The sequence below is a fragment of the Calypte anna genome, chromosome 2 (assembly GCF_003957555.1).
Source record: "Calypte anna isolate BGI_N300 chromosome 2, bCalAnn1_v1.p, whole genome shotgun sequence".
NCBI lineage: Eukaryota > Metazoa > Chordata > Aves > Apodiformes > Trochilidae > Calypte > Calypte anna.
Window position 1 is genome coordinate 131,639,107 of NC_044245.1, and position 22,225 is coordinate 131,661,331.

The window sequence follows — 22,225 nt, forward strand, 5'->3', positions numbered from 1 at the left end:
AATCATTTGTCAGTGACTGTTTTAACCCTTTTGTCTGTGTAGAACTGAGTTCTGGGAGAGCCATAATCCTGCACATAGCAGTTTTCTTTCTACCACTCTTTTTCAAACTTCTAAAGAATCAAGAGTGAATAGACACATACACAGTTTTCCACTGTAAAATGTTAACTCTTCATCTTAGAAGGCCTCTGATAACTATTTATCTTCTGAATCAAAGATCAGGAAAGTTCTTCCAAAAGCTAGATAATGTGGATAGAAAAAAAAAAGCTAGATTATTGTGGATAATGACTGCTAATTGGTTGAATACACTTTTTAAGGCAGAATATTAGTTTTCCTATGTGGATAAGATTTGTTATGAGGACGCAGAAGGATAAAGGGGAATAAAGCCTGTTTTCTAGAGTTTTTATCATTGTGTATGAGTAGGTATCCAGATGGTGTATTTCAGCTGGAATTTTCTTTGCCCATAATTTTCACAATTACTGTTTAACGCTGAAGATGTGGTATCCAATATTTCCTGTCAGGTACATGTGTCTATCCCTTTCTTCTGCTGTGATTGTGATTCTATTTTGTTCTGCTTTCCTTTCTGTTATCTTTTTTCTTTTTGTTAGCTTATAATTCTCTTGACTTCATATTCTCTTACTTATGTGTTTACTTACCATTTCCTCTAACAGATATAGACTAAAGTATATCCTTTGCAGTAGTGAGGCCTTAGGATCCCAAATTACTCTGTAACATCACAGAGAGCTAACAGGCAGAAACTGTTAAGATTCTACTTCGAGCCTAAAGCCCAGATTTTAAGTGAGACATAAAAAATGAGACATAGAGGGGTCTATTCTGATTTCTGCTATACTGATTGCCATCTAATTAATTGCCTGTGCTAAGACTCCTAGGGTGTGTCTTGGGTATAGATATAAATGTGAAAAAAAATTTGTCTGTGTGTGTTTTTGTGCATGGATGCTGTGTGCAATTTGGGCAGAACTTTTACCCAAGCAGGTAACTAACACTTGCCTAATATCGTTGGAAACCCTTTTTATTTTTTGTAGCTTTGTATTTCTTTCCATCCATTAAATGTTCCTTGCTTCTTGGCTTTCCTAAAGATAAAATTCTAAATATAATTTTGAATTTACAGAGAAAAATGTTTCAGCTGTTTCCTATAATGTCACAATCAAATTTATGTAATATTCCCCTGCCCACACATCAAATAACTTATTTGAAGAGTTTTTGAGACAACACAACATCTTTTTTAATTCTAATGAAAATACTCAGCAAAGCTATAAGTATTATTAGTCAAATCTGCACCATATATAGTTGAGTTTGTTATACATACACTGCTTTAGATACGTTTTAACTGCAGTAAGCATGTTGTAAGCCCAGTCTCCCATTATTGATTGATGGCTCTGCAGGCAGGAGATCTTGGGCAATAGAAGTGCACTTTGCTGTTGTACCTTAGAAGCCATTTTGCAGTCCTCAGACTTTCTCCTGGATTTTTTGATAAACTTAACTAAAGTCACTTTGCATAGTAGCTGACAAATTTTTACTGTTAAATAGTAAATCTGGCTGAAAAAAGCATCCTTAAAAGAGTGAAACAGTACTGAAATAATAGTAGCACTTTGAAGTGAAGTAGTACAGTTGTAGCTTATTAAAAGGTAGCATGAAGTAAAAATCTGCTATAATACAGAAATTTAAGAAGAAATTATTTATTTAGAACAGTTCGCCAGTAGCAATCTTATTGAAAATGATTTGAGCAGACAGAATGGTACTGAGTTTTCAGGATGAAAGCATAGAATCAGAGTTTTGTCAGGAATTTTGATTATGCCGGCAGACAGCAAAGATCAGAAAGTTTTGTAAAGAAATGACAGCTTGAGAAAGCTTAACTATTTAAGTCCAAAAAAGAGATTATTAAAATAAGATGATAATACTATAAAGAGAACAAAAAACAAGCTATTTTTTTGAGCCTGAACAAAAAGAGAGACTCTGAAGAGGAATGACAATTCGATGCCCTCCCCTACCCCCCCGGCCAAAAAAAAAAAAAGAATGCCCACTTGCCTCTGTCTATATATTTGTTAAGAGGAATACATATATATATATATATATATATATATATTATAATATTACCATAGGAAGAATATTATAATATATATATAATTATATATATTTCCATATATATAATATTTCCATATAGATAATATTTTCCATCTCCACCACTTCCCTGGACAGCCCTTTGCAGCACCTGATTGCTTTTTCAGTAAAGAAGCTGTTCCTAATATCTAGTTTAAACCTCCTCTGGTGCAACTTCAGGACACTTCCTCTGGTCCTATCATTATCTACCTGAGAGAAGACATCAACATTCACCTCCCCACAACCTACTTTCAAGTAGTTTTAGAAAGCAATAAAATCTACCCTTAGCCTCCTCTTCTCCAAACTGAACAATCCCAATTCCCTCAACCTCTTCTCACAGGACGTACACTCCAGACCCTTTACCAGCTTGGCTGCCCTTGTCTGAGCTCCAGTAACTCAGTTTCTTTCTTGTAGCAGGGGGCCCAGAAACATCTATACATTAATACATATATATGGCTATATATACATATATATATATACATTGAAAAGTTCAATGGCAGGGTAAAGGCTATACTGCATTTTCTAAAATTTTTGGTATAAATAAGGTGGTTAAAACCCGCACAGAGTTGTAGCAGGAAAGAGTTGTAGAATAGGTGGTAGAAGAATTATACTCACTTTTAATATGTTTGTAGAATCATAGAATCACAGAATGGCTTGAATTGGAAGGGACCTTAAAGATTATCTAGGTCCAACCCTCCTGCCATGGCAGGGATACCTTCCACTAGATCACACTGCTCGAGGCCCCATCCAACCTGGCCTTGAACACTTCTAGGGAGGGGGCAGCCACAATTCCCTTGGGCAACCTGTGCCAGTGTCTCATCACCCTCACAGGAAAGAATTTCCTCCTAATATCTAACATAAATTTCACCTCCTAAAGTTTTAAACCATCACTCCTTGTCCTCTCGCTTAACACCCATGCAAAAAGCCCTATTCCAGCTTTCTTGTAGGCTACCATCAGGTACAGGGAGGGTGCTATAAGGCCACCTCAGAGCCTCTTCTTCTCCAGGCTGAGCAACCCCAACTCGCCTGTCTTCATGGGGAAGTGCTCCAGCCTTCTGATAATTTCTGTGGCTGTCCTCTGGACTCATTCAAGGATCTCTATGTCCTTATGCTGGGGACTCCAGAACTGGACAGTACTCCAGGTGGAGTCTCAAAAGAGCAGGATAGAGGGAGAGAATCACCTCCCTCTTCTGGCTGGCTACACTTCTTTTGATGGAGCTGATGACATGGTTGACTTTCTGGGCTGCATGTGCACTTTGAGGGTTCATCTTAAGCTTCTGGTCCACCATCACCCTCAAGTCCTCCTTAGGGCTGCCTTCAATCCTATCTCCTCCCAGCCTGTATTCATGCATGGGATTGCCTTGACCCAGGTGCAGAACCTTGCACTTTTCCTTGTTGAGCTTGCAGCTTGCAGTTTGCACGAGCCCACTTCTTGAGCCTGTCAAGGTCCCTCTGGATGGCATCCCTTCCCTCCATCATGTTGACTCTACCAGACAAGTTTGGTGTCATCAGCAAACTTGCTGAGGATGTATTCGATTCCCTCTTGCCAACACAGATGTTACATAGCAGTGGTGTGATTCCTGGCCCTTGAGGAACACAACTCATCACACATCTCCATTTGGACACAGAGCAATTGATCCCAACTCTTCGGGTGCAACCATCCCACCAGTTCCTTATCCAATGAGTGGTCTATACATCTAATCTATATTATTCTAGTTTAGTGACCAAATATTGCTATAAAGTTTACTAGCCAGAGTTGAATTTCTGTTTGGTTTCATAGAAGCCAGAGTGGAGAAATATTTTGTGAGAAATAAAGGAGAGCAGAAGGCAAGAGTTTATGTGTAGTGCAACATCTTCATAGCACTTACATGCAGAGATAAACATGAGCATGGCAGCAGCAGCAAGGTAAACAGGTTGACACTAATCTGGGACTGACAAATAACAGTGGATAAAGATGAGAGGTACTAAAAGGGCAAAGTGACAAAGAAGGGCACCAGAACGGGATAGTATAAAAATGATTTTTAAAAATGAGGCTTACATCAGGAAATAATGTGGGAAAGGGCAGAAGGTAGAAGAAATTATTAGTCAAAAATTTCAATTTGTGTGGAGGGAAGCATGTGTGCTGTTATTTTCAAATCTATTTGAAAGTATTGGTATAATTATTGAATAATTATCACAGTTAAGTATTGTCTTTCAGTCTTCCTATTGTGTATTTTACACAGCAGAAAAAGTGAAGTTAGTGTTTATCAGTGGGTTTTAATGGTGAAATGCAGTAAATCAATCTATGGGTAAAGCTTTGGTCTCTAATAATACAGAACTGTAAAGGTGATTTGTGCTCTTTAACAAAGCCTGACCAGTGTGTACCACTTATACCTAGCTAGACAGTTCTGTCTTCTACAGGTTCTGTGCTACTGAGATTACAGAATAAACTTTCCCATGCAAAAGAGCCTTCCTTTGTTTGATTCAGATGACAATGTTTTCATCAGTCTGCAATCTACTGTAACAGCCAGACGTTCTCACTGTCTCTTACTGCAGTTTACATCTATATAGTATAGCGAAATTCCAGATCTTATGGAAAATTGTCTACAGAGTATTGTCTTTTTAGCTAGAAAAGAATATTTCCTTCACAGTCTGGAAAGATTAATGAAATTTTGCCCAAAATCAACATTTTTAACTAAAAGTAGTTACCGTTACATTTCCTGAACAAACAAAATTTAAACCAAAAGCAAAATGCCCTATCCCTTGCATGGATTTTTCTCTAGGAGAAGGGTTTTTACAGTAGGATTTAAAAAAATGTGTGTGTAAACAAACACAAAAGAGGTCAGCTTGCATATCTTGTTACCACCACTTTTCCTAATAATTCTCTGTACAAATCAGCAAAAGGATATGGTCCAGGTGCACCCAGAACTCAGAATCTGATATCTTTTCTTAGTAGGAATGTGGATCTGGGACCACGAGGGACTCGATCTACTCCTGCACATTACAATACCCTGAACCGCATGGACAGACACCGTGTTATAGATGACCACTATTCCCCGGACAGAGAGAGGTAAATACCTGCCTGCAATTAGAAACAGCTGTAGCCTACACTCATTAACACCAATTATTTTAGCATAGTAGCTCACTAAAGTAAATATAAAAATTACTTGCCTAATCCCACAGACGAGCATTTCCCCTCTCATTTATCCACTGGTTATATGATGTACAGTGTCAAAAATATACAGTGCACTCAAGGCTGAACAAACTGTCAAGTTCGTGTATTTTTGCCAAGAGTTAATTTGAAAAATATAAAAGAAAGCATACTGCAGGAGACAAATAGCTTAGTTGCCCTCTTTATAAAAGTATTTTTTCATGTACTATAGTAGTAAATTCTTTACATGCTGAATAAATTAAAAAAAAATAGGTTTAACAATTTTTGCTGCAGAATAAAGAGGCATTAAAATGGGTGATTTCAGCTCATTATTAATGTAGTGCTAGTGCTCTCATTAGATACAGTGCAATACACAGACATAAAATATATTATAGCACTGTATTTGCCTTTTTTTGAATTTGTAAGCTTTATTTTTATTTATTCACTGCATTTCATCTTTTGGAAAAAACAAACAAACAAAAAAACCCATAACCAATATGGCAGTGTGTGTTAGAATGAAATCAAGGTCTTTGTGTTTAGAGCACACAGTGTTAGATGTGGCACATCTTACCATGAGTAATGTTTTGCCTCATGGAAGTTCCCACAGAGTGAGCAGAGCTGTAGCAACCTCTATGAATTTTAATGATGTAAAAAAGGATTACAGGCAATTTTTGGCTAATGTAGTTAATTTTGCTGAATTAATTGTGGTTGTACCTCAGTGATATGAAAAAAACCAAAACCCACCCCATTTCTATGATCTTTCTCACCTCATTGTTTTCAAATCAGAAAATATTAAAAAAGCATTTTTGGCCTTTATTTTTCAAAAATATCCCAAGTTCTTATTCACTAAGTTGAAAAGCTGCACATTATAATCAGAGAGGCATGATTGCTACATATTGTCCAATTTAATAACTGCATATAACAAAGAGTAATACAGATGTATTTGGTAATCTTATTGAATGCTACATGACTAGTATTTGCAGTTAATACTTTCCCAGTTCATTATTTACAGGTAACTCCTCAAGTGACATCAAAGCACATAGTTGGTGCTGCTATCAGTGCCTTTTTGTTAGCATTATTGAACAGAAAAGGTGAATATATCTTAAAAGAACATTAATGTAATGACCAGTGATTGTAAGGGTTGCAAGACAACATTCTTCAGAAAGGAATTTATAATTAACTGTTTCTAATTAGGTATGTTAGAAAAAAAAAGAGTACCAAAAAAACCCCCAAACAAACAAATAAAAGAAATGCAAACCAGGCATATCTGTTCAAGTGATTTGTAATTGAATTTGTCCAAGAAGTCAAATGGCAAAAAAAGTAAGATACTGAAAAGCAATCAAGTATTATCCAGAATAATTGTATTCTTTATAATAGATCATAAGTGAACCTCTTTGTTACATTTAACTACTTAATATATTTATTTAAGTTACATAAAAGAATGCTATTTAGTTGGCTCATGAGGCTATCTGGTTTTCATACAGAAGGTAGTAAATTAAGGATTCTGAGCTGTTTCCTTAAAAGAAAATAACAGAATGCTTTTGTGATAATATGTTGATCTTCAAACCAATCATCCCTGAAATAGGACTGAAACTTGTTCTTGGAGCCTTAAGGAGTGCTGCTGGGTTTGTTCACAGTGTGTGCTTGCTTGCTGCCTCCCAGATAAATGAAGTGGAAGGTGGCTTGAGGTACAGCACTGTAATCTTTGCCCATCATATTAATTGAACAACCCTCACTGGACTTGCTTGGCTTAAGGAAAGAGATTTTTTTAATAGAATGTCAGAAAAATAGTATCAGAAAGTTGTTGGTGATGAGTTTATTGAATTTTCACATGACTATTCTAGATGAATAGTTGTTTGCTTGTTGGGTGTGCTCTGAATCTCTGAACACAGGTTTATGTGTCATCTGTGTTTTCCAAAACACACACACACAAATTCTTCTTTTTTTGCATGGTGAGTGGTTGCTGGTGTCATCAAGCTATAGACTAATTATGCCTGTATTGCAACATAGTCTCTGAAGCATGCTGGTTTTAGGTGATACTTAAGAGAAGATCAGAGAAAAAGACTATTACCAAACATTTATCATGATTTATATTCATCATTAGTTTGACAGTGGTTGTATGAATGAAATATTTATTTAACTTGAAATTTTGTTGGTGAATATTTGTAATTCTGTCAGTGTTACATCATAACAGTGGTATGTACACAAGTCCCTAAAGTAACACTTCAGTGATATTGTTTCTGAAAATTGCTGGAACTGCAGGCAGCTTGGAAAATTGGAAAAGCTGAACCTTTGTAGCGCTTTATAATCTCCGCTTGTCAAACTTGTTTTGTTCCACACTTACTTCAGAAAAAAAAAAAGGTCACACGTTGATTTCCCACAGTTCTGATGCTTTGTTATTTCCATGGGCCATTTAGAGCTGTTTGCAAAAAAGGGTTTATGAAAAAATACCTTCTTATACACTTCGCTCAGTTCCTAAGTTAAAATATGACTGAGAACATGAGTAAGAAAATTCTTTCCTTCCTTTTCTAGATAATTCCAAATAAAGTACTCTACAGTATATGGCACTAAGGAGTTAGAAACTACATACAAAAATGTCCAGTGATCTTGTATCTAATGGCAATGTCAACTTTCCTTCAAAACTGAATGCCTAGTTAGAAGTTAAATTAAAATTATTCTTAATCTGAAAGACATAATAATTTGAGGTAATTTCAATTTCAAACACTAATTATGTTGCAAAACCTTGTGCTACCTTATTAGACTAACTTCATTATTTTAACGTAAGTGAATTTAATATAGGTGAATTGAGTTGCTGCTGAAAATGTCCCATGTTATCTGTAATTAAATAAGTAACATTTTAGAAATCTGTGAGGATGCAGACTAATTTCATTTTATCATACCATCATTTGATAAACTTCTACCATCAGCTCCTCTAACGTAGCAAGTAAGGAATCGAATCTGTGGTAAAAGGATAAAGGTCTAAATGAAGATTGGAAAAAATATTCTGGAGTTAATTTCTTGTCTTAAAAATCTGCTATACCTAAATCTTGTCCATTTTTCCATGGTGTTCTGAGCATTCCCATCTACATGTTTTTAATGAACACCTTCTTTTGAACACCTGCAGGGATGGTGCCTCCTACCCCATCCTGGGCAGTCTGTTCCAATGTTTAACCATTCTTACTGTGAAGAAGTTTTTTCTAATATCCAACCTGAACCTCCCCTGGCAGAACTTGACCCCATTTCCTCTTGTCCTGTCACTGGTCACCAGGGACAAGAAGCCAGCATCTGTCTCACTACAACTTTGTCTCACTACATCTGTCTCACTCTTTTCAGATAGCTGTAGAGAGCAATGAAGTCTCCCCTCAGCTTCCTCTTTTCCAAGCTGAACAGCCCCAGTTCCCTCAGCCTGTCCTCATGTGCCTGTTATCATGCTTTGACCTATGAGATGTCAGTCATACTCTCTTCTATGGCATGCACCTTTCCTTTGGTTTTTTACGAATCATCCATATTTTATAGAAAATATTACTTAAGAAGAACCTTTTCCAGAGAAATGTATGCTTACAGTCATATCTCTATAATTATTAATGTTATGTAGCTGGAGATATTATGAAAATCCACAAGCATTTTTAGGTTATATGTTCTTCATTTATGATGAATGCCTTGTACTCTCATTTTTGTATGGCCAGAATTTCAAATAGTTGAGTGGGGATTTGAAAACTACGTAGAACTCAAGTTCTTAGCAGAACATAAACTGATGGTGTTTCATTCAGATGCAAGTAAGCAAGGGAACTGTCTGGGGTGTTCCTTATTACAGACTGTGAGTTAAGCTTCTTGCAGATAGCAATTTCATTCACATGAAATTTGTGTTCTGCAACATGTGTTCTGCTTGAAATCTTAGTTTTGTTTAAAATTTTTCATTTTAAGAATTGGCTGAATATATTCTGTTTATTGATTTCTTGTTGAAAGACTGTCAAGAAAACCTGTCAGCTATTTAATGGAGAGATAAAAGGGGATGTGAAAGTTAATTTTTTAGGTTAAATTGCCATTGCTAGCTGGATACACATAACTTCTTATTGCTATAAAGTGCATATAAATTCTTATTACTAATGTAATATTTGCAAGAATTTGGTGGTGCTTATTTCAGGTTTACATCTAAATCATCTAAGGGTGAGTTCATGTGGATATAGCCTGGGAATTTCACTCCATAGTGGTGAGATTAAGCTACTACTCGGTTGTTTGCCATCATCACACAAATCATAGCTGTTGGGTGGTAAACTTCTACATTTTTATTTATTTGTTCTTCTGACTGATGTGCATATATTCTAAAGCAAATTATAAGAACATGATGGAATTAGTTTTTAATGCTTCTTGGAAGCATGCTGACTGCTGTTATGGGTAGACTGCTTCTGGTTCTCAAGTCTGTGCTTTAGTTTAAGAAGCCTAATACTTGCAGCCTACAGTGCAGCTGCATGATTATTTTCTTAATAGTTAGTCTTTTTTAGGACCTCATCTTCACATTTTCAGTGTGCATGTCTAATTGGACCCTGATGAATTATTTCCAGCTTCTCATTCTTTTAATACACTACAGAGTTTAAATTTCATGATCAGGGAGTGAAGTCAGAAGATATTTACAGTGTTGACTACGATTTTGCATTTATTTGACAAGAAGTGAGCACAAAGATCTCTTGTACTATATATAATTACTGTAATATGCTTATAAGGGATATTTACATGTGTCTGATGACACATTTTATCCCCATACAAAGTAGGCCTACATTAGTGTAGGTAATATAGCTATTGGTAACAATGTATTTAATTTCTAGAAGACCATTTGTTATGGGAAAAAAAGATATCAATAATGAAAGTGGGCGATAAACATAAGGTTTTCCACATATCTCATGACACCTGTTTACTTTGCCAATGCTGACTTTTGTGATAAGGCATATTTTTGAAATACCCTAACTTTACAGGAGCTGTAAAACAGGGTCTCCAGAGCACTCTAATAATTCCTTGTAAATTGGAATAAAAAATATTTTCAAAACCACTTTTTCTATATTGTGAACATATATGTATACTAAAAAAGATATTATATTCTTCTATTTTTGATAATTGGAAAATATCTAGTGCTGAAAAAATAGATGTATATTTAAAATATATGAATTTTGACACATTTCCAAAATGCAACCATATTGTTTCATTATTTTGAAATGTATACATATGTTTTTTGGCATATTCTGTTACAGATGTTATCTTTTTTATAAATTATTTAAATAATTACAAGGCTTTCATTTAAATTCATCTTGTATCACAATATGATAATTATTAGCAAAACACTCAGAAATGGGAAAGCTTTGGAGCTCACTATGTGGGGACGGATTTCCCATAGGGGTAACCTTTCAGACAGACTGGGTAAACCTCTGCCAAAACTGTTATTCATACTGAAGTTATCACTGCATTCAAGCATGTGAACAGGTAATCTGCCTTCTTGAGATAGCTCCCAGAGAGTTTTATACTTTTTTTCCCCTCCTACCTGAAATAATGTAGGGTATCCCAAAGCTATCCACCTGATCTGTAGTCATCTTCTGTCTTCTCAGAATATGTAAATTGTCTTGATAATGTTACCTTTAGAATTGTGTGTCAGATTTCTAATTTTATTAATAATTTCGGTGGTCTATACAATGCTTTTATGGCTGCTGAATTATTAGATTTTTATGTCTTCTGTTGTGTGATGTGTATCATTTCTTCTCCATCTTATTGTCTCGTATTTGTATTTTTCTTCCTGCCATCTACTCAGTCATTATGTTACTTTACCTCGTTCCTGCTACACGCAGTCCACAGAACACCATTACAGAGATGTCAGGTATATGTTTTCCTCTGTGTGGTTCTGTATAGATAAGGCACATATACTTCTATGTACTTATGTGTCCACTTATGTTTGTTTTTTGTTTTTTTTTGCAGTCTGCTTATAGTGGTAGAAAACTTAGTTGCTGAGGTAGTATCAGCATTAGCTTTGTCAATGGAGTGCATAGACAAACACTAGGTAGTTTCTAGTTTTGTGAATGTTACACTTTTTAAACAATTTTTCACTGCTCATAGTCTGTAACTGGTAGTCCATGACGATAATAGTACATTTACATCATCCTCATGTTTTTGAAAAACCCACTAAGGAAAATTGTTTAACTCTGTAGACACAAATACTTGCTAATACTGTGATTTCATGGAAAGAATATCAAACAGATATGACTGTGTTAAAGGTTACAAAAGATAAAACCAAAGTATCTATCACATAGTCTCAAGCAAATATATCTTAATTTTTAAAGTCAGTTTTGTGAAATACAGAAAATTTACAGCTGAATTCTGTTGCAATTTATTGTTTTGTTGTTGACATAGCTTGCATTTCATGTTGTTTTGTCCCCATTTCATCTTTGTGTTGCTTTTCATTGTGTTCAACCTTTGTGTTTTGGCAGCCAGGATCACTCAATGTATCCTCTATTTTGTGAAGATGCAATCAGATTGCTTCGTTCCCGTAAGATGTGCCGTAACTATTCTGAGGGTGCTTACTGTGATTTTGAGAGGTATAAATGATGTGAAGCTTATAGTTAGCCCTGCCACTTATACTTTGACAGTAGTTCTGTGTTTGGTTTCCAAACTAAGAATGTGATCTATATTTTAGGTGATAAATAGTGGTTTGTACTACTTGTAAATATGTATACATCTAAAAGTGACTATTCAGGACTACAGGCAAATCTTAAGAGAATAGTCAATTTCATAAATTAAATCATATCGATATCACAGGTGTCTTTGTATAACTTATTTTTTGCTGTAATTTTCCAAATTGCTTATAGTATGTCTTCTCTCTGAAATAACGATGTAAAGCCTATATACTTCAAAGTACACAGAATAAGAGTCTTTCTGAAATCTCACGTTTTGCATAATTGAAAACCAGAGTGAAAGGATAAAGGTATAAACTTATGTTGTATATATTTGTATAGTTTTTTCTTTAGGTTATGAGTACTTGTATATATTCACAATACCTGTGTATGATTACAGAACATTAGAATATAAGTAGAAACACTAGGGTTTCTATTTATATATGAAATATATGGCGGAGAAAGGTTGAAACCCTAATAATTTCTATGAAATAATTATTGTTTAAATACAGTGGTTTTTAAGAGGCGTAATAAGGCATGCTGGTGATGAATTGTGATGTTTTCAGAAATACTGCAAAACGGTAAAAAGTCCAAATGGCTGTGTATTAATAGAAAAGCATATATAAATCTTATAAACTCTGAGCCAATAAAAAAGAAGTGGTTACTTCAAATATCAAATAGCAGTTATTATAGTTGATTTGGCTATTGCTTTACAAGAGGGGCTATCTAAATTTTCCATAGCAACCTTTAAATAACACTTGATATATTAACTTCATGGCTAACTTCTGAATATGAATTCCTTTAAGAAGGTTGTTAAGGTTTCTTCTGGATTCAGATCACATTTCATCATCTTTTTAGCAAAAATAAAACTACTTTTGGGTGCAGAATCAAAACAGAACCAGAAAATTCCGCAGTACCATAGAAGCATTCCCTCCAAAGAAATACTTTTTAAAAATTTCCTGAAGCTATAGTTTAGTAGGCATTTTAACTCAGTGAAGCAGTTCCCTTCAAATGATGCTGTGTTACATGAAAGCTAATACAAATGTGTAAATCGTTGAGTCATCATATAGAAACTTAAATAAGGAGAAGGATTTCTGTGGTTTTCCCCTAAAAATATAAAATTAAAGGTGCTTATGTATGCAAGTTCAATAGTTATTTTTTATATGTTTTTTTTTCATTAGTTATATAGTCACATTTGCATTAGTTTATCTGAACCTGTTAGATTACTGATTGTATCTATGACTACTCAGATATTGCTGAAAGTTTCAGCTATCAGAAAATTAGCTTAATTAAGGAATCTTGGCTTGAAAATCCTATTTTTTTTTTCTACAGAAATTGATTTCTCAAAAATAAAATATAATAAATAAAGTAAAATCAATGAAAATAAAGGACAAAAGTGATAGTACTGCAAATAGATACAAAAGCCAGGATTTAAGCAGTGAGATGGAGAAAAACTTTTCCAGGGCTTTATTGAAGAGAAAGCTTTATAGATAATTCCTACAGATATCTGAAAGGAAAATCTGACATGAAGGGGAATATCTCTAGTTCTTGAAATTCCTTGGGCCTATTAAGTGATCCTGAGTTCTCTGATCCTCTTGAATGCAGGCTGCAGGTTACTTGAGTCATCTTACCAGATATAAGCTTCTCCGAGCTCCTAACAGTCACAATCATTTTTCCTAGTTTTTAATCCTTTGTCTTTCTGTATTCTGACAGCAGAATACCTCTAAGTAGTCAAGTACCATCTAAAGCATAAACTTTACCGAGTGTGTTTCTATCCATTGAAAAACACTAAGCAGTTTTCCATATTTTATTTATTTATGAGACATTACTTTTTAAACTATTTTTCTCATTTATTTTTACTCTTTTTCCAAACTTAATGCTTACTTTAAGTTACATTCTTTTTGTAGGTGAAGGTGTTAGTTTTGTCTTGTTAGTTCCATCTGCTTAATCAATGTCATTTTGATATCAAGCAACCACCTCTCTTCCCTCTCTTTGAGGGTGGTGAAAAGATGGGACAGGTTCCCAGGGGAGAAAGTTGAGGCCTCAACCCTGGAGATATTAAAGGTGAGACTTGATGAGGCTCTGAGCAACCTGATCTAGTTGAGGATGTCCCTGCATACTGCAGTGGGGTTGGACTAGATGAACTTTAGAGGTCCCTTCCAACCCAGTAATTCTGTGATTCTATGATTCCTGTCTTTTTATTTGACTTTATTAAGTATGTGAAAAAACTGTTCAGTATTCACTGTCCACCAAACAGCAAATGTTGTTCTGCAGTCTCGCATTCTGTAAAGTCTCAGCTGGAACAGTTTTGTATCTGATGTCACTGTGTATCCACCAGTGTGGGTGACCTGCAGGCAAATATGTCACACAGGTGTATCTGTCAAAATTAGTTGCCTTCTTTGTAATTCATGGCTCCTTTCATTTATCTTGAAGTCTCTTCTGGCAATGTTTTCTTCTCCCTGCCATGCACATGCAGAGTAATTACTTCTCTCTCTTTCACCCTTTCTCTGTTGACATTGCCATCTATCAGATTTCAAAGTCTTTAGTTCACCACTTCTAGGACACCTTTACGTTATCTGAAAACCTTACAGGGCTTTCTCAAGAGCACCCTGCTGCTCAGTACCCCACTCCAATTTACCTTGACTCTCTAAGGTGATGACCAGCATGCTGCTGGTCACACTGCTGTAGCTACTCACATTGAACACAGATAAGAAAGACATCATGGCTGAACATGCTGACCTTACACTTCTCTTTCCATCCCCCAGTTCACAATACAGCCTAGTTCATAACTTGAGAGTCACCTGTTTTAAATTGGGTGGCATGCACACGATCTCAATGTGCATCTCATGGTGATGTTCTCAAGATTTTTATCCCAATTGGATTTAAAATTAAAATATTAGCAGTTTCTCCCAAATAAAAAGTTGCTGAAAACTTTGCTATATGAAATTCTTTCTCTACTTACCTGTCTCAGAGGTCAGGTTAGTTACTGAGGACACCACAGTTTGTGCTGGGTTTTTTGGGTGTGTTTTTCTTTTTTTGTCTTTCACTTAGCATTTGAGGTTATTGTTCGGAGTCAAAAAAACTTGTTTGTGCACCTTTTGTGCCAGATGTGAGGTTTGTTTCAGGCAGTATTTCTGTTTCTTCACTTAGAGAAAGAAAATTTTGCTTTCATTTTGGTTTATTACTTTTGTTTTACCAGTCAGAAATTTTCTAACATCCATTTTTGGTGAAATGTCTCAGTTACTCAGACTGTTTTCTTATTGATGTAACTTCTCAGTCCTATGAAATATGTGTCCATTTTTCAAGTGTTCTAACATGTTGCTACTGATTTCTGAATAAATTTGGAAGTAGAAGTTTATATAGAAATGTGCTCTACGCTCATCACTATCTTTAGATTACAGTGAGGGAAAACATCATGAAAGAAGCATCCTTTAAAATGTCTGAAATATCTGTGCTGTTTATTCCATATTCAGGAGGACTAGGCAGGAGAGAAGAGTGCCTAATTCATATTATGATGACACAGCCTATACTCCTGAAAGGTATTTTAGTTTATATAATAAAAATAAAGTTCAATAATACTTTTCTGAACTGTAGTATAAAATTTTTAATTATCATAGATAAATAGTATTTAATTTTACTGTTCACTTCATGCGCTATTTCTTTAAATCCAGAACAGCTAATTCCATAGTTTTAATTATGCAGTTTTCTTTTAGCATTCCATTAACTTGACTTTTGATTTATGTATCTATTTTTAGTGTAGTTTTTAACTAGAAAAATTAGTCATTAGATGTGGGTAGAAAACAGAATAGTACTGAGGCACTGGGTAAAACTGAAGAACTGAGGGGTTTTTCTCCACTTAACTTCAGCATATTTCTAGAGGCTAACCTTTTCAGTCACCATGTGTGACTACAGGGTGATTTAGAATCCTCAAGTTTCATTCTTTGAACAAACTGAGTCACTCTGAAGGTCCTCAGCTATTGTCACATTCCTGCCTGTATTGGCTTAAAAAGGACGAACTGAATGTCTTCAAATTAGTTTTAGGTGCATACTTCACTAAAACCAAAAATACTCTTGTTCTTCCTAAACTGTTATATACATGTAGTGTATTACAGTTAATATAACTAAAATCTGATGAGTAATCTGAAAACATTTGGAGCGTCTCTGGAAATTGTTATTTGATAAAAGCATTTAATGTTTAAAGAACTGAGTGAAGTCCAAAAAAAAAAAGAAATCTGAAGAGAGAAGCAAGTTGATATTCCTTTTCCTTTTTTATAATTATATCGTTTATATTTCCCTATTCATTTGATAACCAGTATCTGATTTTTTTCCTATAGTATGAGAGCAGGTAAAGCAGAAATTATCTTCTAATCATAGAAAGAAATTTGGGTTTTATTTGATACAGTTGTATTTAACAAAAATTGCAATGTGCTGCAATTTTAAAATCATGCTTATGCATTTATGGTGTCTGTGGTTAAGTACTTCCACAGAAGAATTTTTCTTAAAATACTGTCCAATTGGAGAGACAGGCTTCAGTTTTAAGGATACAGATGATCAGGGAGAGTGTAAAGATGTACTTATTCTACAGCTGTATTATAATTTAGATAGAACTAAATTTAAATCTCAAATAAAACTAAATTAGAATAAACTAAAATCACTTTAATGCAGAGATTGACCTGTCTGCAAACTATGCAAAGAAATGCCATTCTGCATACCATCCAATTTGATAGAGAAGAAAAAAGAGAAGCTGAATGACATTCACAACTACTCCACACCATCTTCTCTCAGCATAATGACCATGAAGTGTAGGGCTATTTCGTTTGTAAGCATATTGCAAAACCTCAGAATCTGAAAAGGTAGAAAATAATGGAGTGAACCAAATTGTACTGCTGTGATTCCCAGGAACAGCTTAATGAAAACCCTTTTATGACTGTGTCCAAGCCATTAAAACTTCATCCTGCAGGCTTTGGCTTGCTTTTCCAGTAAAAAGGAAGATTTATAACCAAGTTGATAATATGGTGGTACCTCAATCTTTTCTAAAATGCCCTGCCTTGCTTCTCACTCATTGTCATGTTGAAAACATTGATTACTGGAATGATTACAGTTCTCTGGCTTTAATCAAGTAAGATCCAGAAAAATGGAGCTCCACAGATCAGGTTGAAACTTCTTTAAAAAGTCTTGGATGATTTTTATGTATTCTTTATAATAACAATTTAAAAATTATTAATTTTCATTGTCTGATTTGAATAAAGTTATTTTTCTTCAACCTCTCAACTAGCTGTAAAAAACCCCCATCCTATCAAATAGAAAAAAAAAGCTTAAAAACTTAGATATTTGAAGTTTATAGGGGTATTTTAAATGATTGCTACATATCACATTATTTTTGTTAATGTTAGATCTATACAATTACTTTAAAAGCATTATGACATTAAGAAAAATTAAGGGTTTAGTTGGTATGTATAGTACCGAAATTAATGGCTAAATTCCCCAAAAGAATAAGGGTGAAATATATTATGAATTGTACCAGGAAAAAATGAAATGCAATTCGTTTGTTTTTTAATTAAAAAGATCTGGGAGCCTTCGTACCTGAGAGAAAATAGGAAGTGTACAAATTGATCTGGAAAAATTTGGAAAGCTCCACGTTTTATTGAGAAGTTGTCATATGAATTAAGAGTGTTATTTATAATACATTTGTTCCTTTATAACATTTCTTTATTTTAACTGCATTGTAAAGGTGGTACAATGGTGCAAGTTCATGGGCAGATCATGTAGTCAATGGTTCAGCTGAAAATTATGGGTAAGTAAAGAGTGTAGTATTACAGATATAGCTAAAATATATTTCTAATATTTATAGTAAGAGTTGGTTTACAATTGTACCAAAGTTTTCCTCTGAGTATATTTTTCTTGATGTCTTTCTTGACTCAGTACTGAGGCACAGTTATGTGGTAATTTCAAGATTAAGCTGTTTTGTTCAGTTACAGATAGAAAAAGAACATTATATTTGTTTTATCTATTTTGAAAACATGTTCCCACTGTTCAGTGCTACTTTAATGAAAAAAGGGCTTTTTGACTGATAATAGCTGCATACATTCACAGTGCTGGGGAATGTGCCTTTGAAACCTAATACTTTTCAGTTTTAGAAATCCAGTTCTAACCTGGATTCCTGTATGATTAATGCATAACCCATGCAAAGTGCTATATACTGTAACTTACAGCTTTTGTTATTCCTATCTGTAGCTAGCTCCTGATTAAGGGAGCAGACAGATTTTCCTTGTTATTAGTTCTTTGTCTCTACTGCTACTCATTTTCTTCTTGCTCTTGCAACATTTTTCTTCTTTATTTTTACTTCATTCCTTTGTGAATGTGCACAGAACTTTGGTTCTTTCTTCCCTTCTATCCTGTAACAGGAGCTGGATTATGCCAGTGGCAAGCTTTGGCTGACTGAAACAAACAAACACATCCTGGTCCAAGTTGCTGATAGATCCTTAAGTTCTTGAATAAAACACTCACAGAGTTAATAGAGTTAATTTTCCTCAATAAAGATTGAGTTACAAAACTCTTTAAAAAAAAATATTTGTTGTGAAATTATACAAAATAACATTAAACTTTGGTGTCTCAAACACTATAATTTTGTGCATAGAGATTTTAATAACATGTAAATTGTGCATAAATATTCCTTGTTACTAAATTCATTACTAACCATGCTTTGAAATTTGTGCTTCTGCTTATTCTTTTGTAGTGATAAAACTCAATATGTCTCTCTGGTGAAATATATATGTAGCTAAACCAAATCACTGGAAAGATATTGGACTACACTCAGTTGAATATGACAAATCATAGAAAATTATACTACCTGAACTATATATTGAAAACAGAAGATATTTATATAAAAGGGATTAGTTGCAGTTCACCAGTATTATTAAGGTTATTTAAATAAAATGGTCATTTACATTTGTCCTGTATAAGCTGACTAAAACAGGAATTCTGTTGAAGTAATTCAGAAACAGGAACATATAAATGAATTTGGACTTGAAACTAAAAAAAAACCCACAAAGTTTTAGGAAACAAGAATTAATTCTTCAGTATTTTAGTGCAAGATTATCTTTTCTTTTGAGAGAAGTTTATAAGGATCTTTTGACTCAGCATAAGTGCAGCCACAGAAACTTGAGACCATATTTCTTCCACAGCTTTTTGTACCTGAGTGCCACTGTTAGCTGGCTCTTGAATTTTAAAGTACTTGAAGTATGCACTTTATTTGTGCATATTTCAAAGGCTGTGCTTGTTAGTTCTTCCTGGGAAACTGTGCAAGCATAGTGAAAAAAAAGAAACAGTTGAAGAAGGTTGGAAAGTGCTTAGTGTAATCAAAGGTTGCTGCATTTGAATACCCAAGCTCTACTAGGAAATGCTTCTAATTTTTAGTTTCTCAAGCTTCTCTGTGCACTGTCTTGTATATCACTTAGTCATGAAGTACATGTTCACTAAAACCCTTGAATTTTCCTGTCATTGTTCATATATTATGATACAAAATTCAAGCTGAGTGGGTGAAATCTTGCTTTCTGAAATGGGAAAAAATGTGTAATAAAAATTATAATATGAAGCTGAAACTATTATACCTTGGAACATATCTAATACTTTTATTAAAATTCAGATTATTATCTTGGAAACAATTGTAGTAGTATTTTCAGTTACAAAATTCAGTTGAGGCAGGGGGTGGGGAGAGGATTAAATTATCTTATTTGAGAATTTTGAGTTAGCTTTTGAATGCTAATCAGTTTTATCATAACCTTCAGTGAGTCATCTCATGAAGACAGAGATATATGATAGAGATATATGTTCAGGCGGTGTGATTCTTTAATATGTGTGCATTGAGGTTCTATATTAAAGATGCCAAAAGTTGGAAGTTGTTGGCAAAATACAAGGTAATTTAGGAGTCAACAGGATATATAAATGAAAATGTATCTTACAAGTACCAGAAACAATGTAAAAACGAACATGTAACATACAGTATTACAGCAAAAATCTTAAAACATTTAAATGAGTAGTGAAGGAATACCTCAAAACATTTAATATTTCAGGCACAGAATAAAGATATGAGCAAATGTTAATACGATAAAGTTAGTGCAAGCTATATAAATTCTTAAGATACAAGGTGAAAGATATGTTACTTGCATTCCTTGGTTGACCTCTGTCTTGGGAATTGGTGGTCTTCAAGCTTCTTTTTTTGAGAAATTACCTTTGAGTAAAATATTGGAAATGTTTTTTAAAATTACTTAAAATTAACTAGTTCAGTGAAATTATCACTATTACTAGCTCATCTGCTGTTTTTGCTTTCATTTGAATGCTGTTACAAGTACCTTTAGCTGGAAGTTAAGCAGCCTCTTTCTCAAAGGCATTCATCACTTCCATTTGTTTAATGTTGAGATTTTCTAGGAAGAAAATTTTGCTTACATATATTTAGTATTTGCTCTTCGGTTGCTTCTCTATTTCTCCCAAATACACAACATTATCTGGGTTTTATTTTACAGATAAATATAATATGAAGTACTTCAGCACATCATTTCGTTGTTAACTGTCCCAGGATTGACACTGCTTGTTGTATTTATTGATATTTAGTTGTAATATCTAGCATAAAGCACTGACTGCATCCAGTGAATCATAAACTAATGTGAATTGGAAAGAACCCTGAAATAATGATCTGGTCTAAATCCCTACTTAAAGCAGAGCTTTGTTATTTGGTAAAGATATAGATGAAAGTAATTCTGCATAGATATGTTCTGCATAGTTATATGTACTGTCTTTAAGCATTTTTATAATTGTAGCATCTCACCATGTGTTAGCTTTATTAATGTATATAACAGCTTCACCAAAGTGACTGCTATGCCACATGCAGTCTGTAAGCAAGCTGTAAGCAACTGAGTTTCTGTAGCTGTAGCAGTCTGCGTAGCAGTGTGGAGCACAATGTGTGTGGGATCACATACATTCTTTGCTTTGTCTCCTTAGCTGAGTTTGCAAGTAGAAAAGTAGTGCAGATACTGGCATGTTACAATTTATTCATGCCTGTGACTGCCATGTAGTTATCATACACCACGACAGCGTAATCTGCATGTGAATCAATCATACAAGTGTGTGCATGTATAAGTATATATACTACATATATATATAAAGTGTGGTAGAATGTTACTGCAGAGAAAAATACCTTGCTTTGCTGACATTTTTTTTTCCCACAGGAGTACATAAAAGCATTACATTCCTGGCTTATAAAACTATAGCAGCACATAATTTTATATTACATTTCTTTATAGGTACAGATAAGTGATTTGGTGAGCTGTCCAGTCATCAGTTTATCTAGAAGTCTGGCAGTACACAGCTCCTTTCCATTTTTCCATTTTCTATTTCCATATTTATAACTCAAATTTAAGTTTGCTAGGTACTAGAAATCTCAACTGTTTGTAGACATGCTTATCAATGTTGTGCTAACAGAGGATCTTGTGTCTGTGACTAAACAGTGAAATTCCTATAGCTAGTAGAAGAATAACATGTCCAAGGATAGAAATCCAGCAGCCATCCACAGACACTGACAGGTATTATCATTGTATATTAGCTGCAGTTTGACATTATGATAATTAGAAAGTGTATTGCTGTATTTTTCATGTTCTGTGCTCAGTGTTTCTAGAAGAAAAAAAGATGCACTATGAGCTGAATTGTGGTGTGCTGTAATCCTACAGCAATTCTATTTTTATTTCTTCAGTTTTTTGTTACAAGAACAACCTAGTACTAAAATTGTGATTGGCATTATCTCATAGCCTGCTTTTTTAGTCTTGAACGCAGTAAAAGAATTTAACCTGGGCTGTCAAATAAACAGCTTTAACTTATTTTGGGGAAAAAATAACTTTTATTTGTGTTGTAAGCTGTTATGAATGCTTACTTTTTAAAAGTGTTCATATGAGACTTTCTTTATACATAAGTATAGATCAATAACTGTATTATTTTTTTTGAAAATTCACATTTTTATTTGTGAAGAAAAGTAACAAATCTGAGAAATTAAAAATTAGAAATGGTTATTTTCTGCATTGGGAAAAGAATTAGCTTTTGAAATTTCCAGAATGTGAATTAGAACAATGCAGATAAATCAGTAGTTAAAGCAACATGTTGTAGCATCTTTGGTTAGATACTGTAGTTACTAGAATTTACAGTGGTACTGAAATAGTATGGGATTTTAATTTCTAATTTTTAATGGGTGTGAAATACAAAAATAGATCATGGATACTCTCAGAGTTTTCTGCATGGTGACTTATATAGACCTCAAACAGTTTCAGTGTGATAGGTGTGCTTG

The 22,225-nt window shown here is 34.2% G+C and overlaps 1 protein-coding gene across 36 annotated transcripts in view; it reads left to right on the forward strand.

The window, feature by feature from the left end:
• The window catches only part of RIMS2 (regulating synaptic membrane exocytosis 2), a 419,884-nt gene that overhangs the window by 266,550 nt on the left and 131,109 nt on the right, over window positions 1-22,225 (forward strand). For 21 of the 36 annotated variants that reach the window (XM_030444594.1, XM_030444591.1, XM_030444600.1 and 18 more), the window contains one exon: window positions 5,048-5,164. In XM_030444594.1, coding sequence (XP_030300454.1) covers window positions 5,048-5,164 — 117 coding nt within the window. Of the gene's footprint in view, window positions 1-5,047; window positions 5,165-11,039; window positions 11,106-11,712; window positions 11,821-15,368; window positions 15,435-17,626; window positions 17,690-22,225 lie in introns of all 36 variants that reach the window. The other 15 variants (XM_030444596.1, XM_030444593.1, XM_030444592.1 and 12 more) reach the window with 4 other exon arrangements.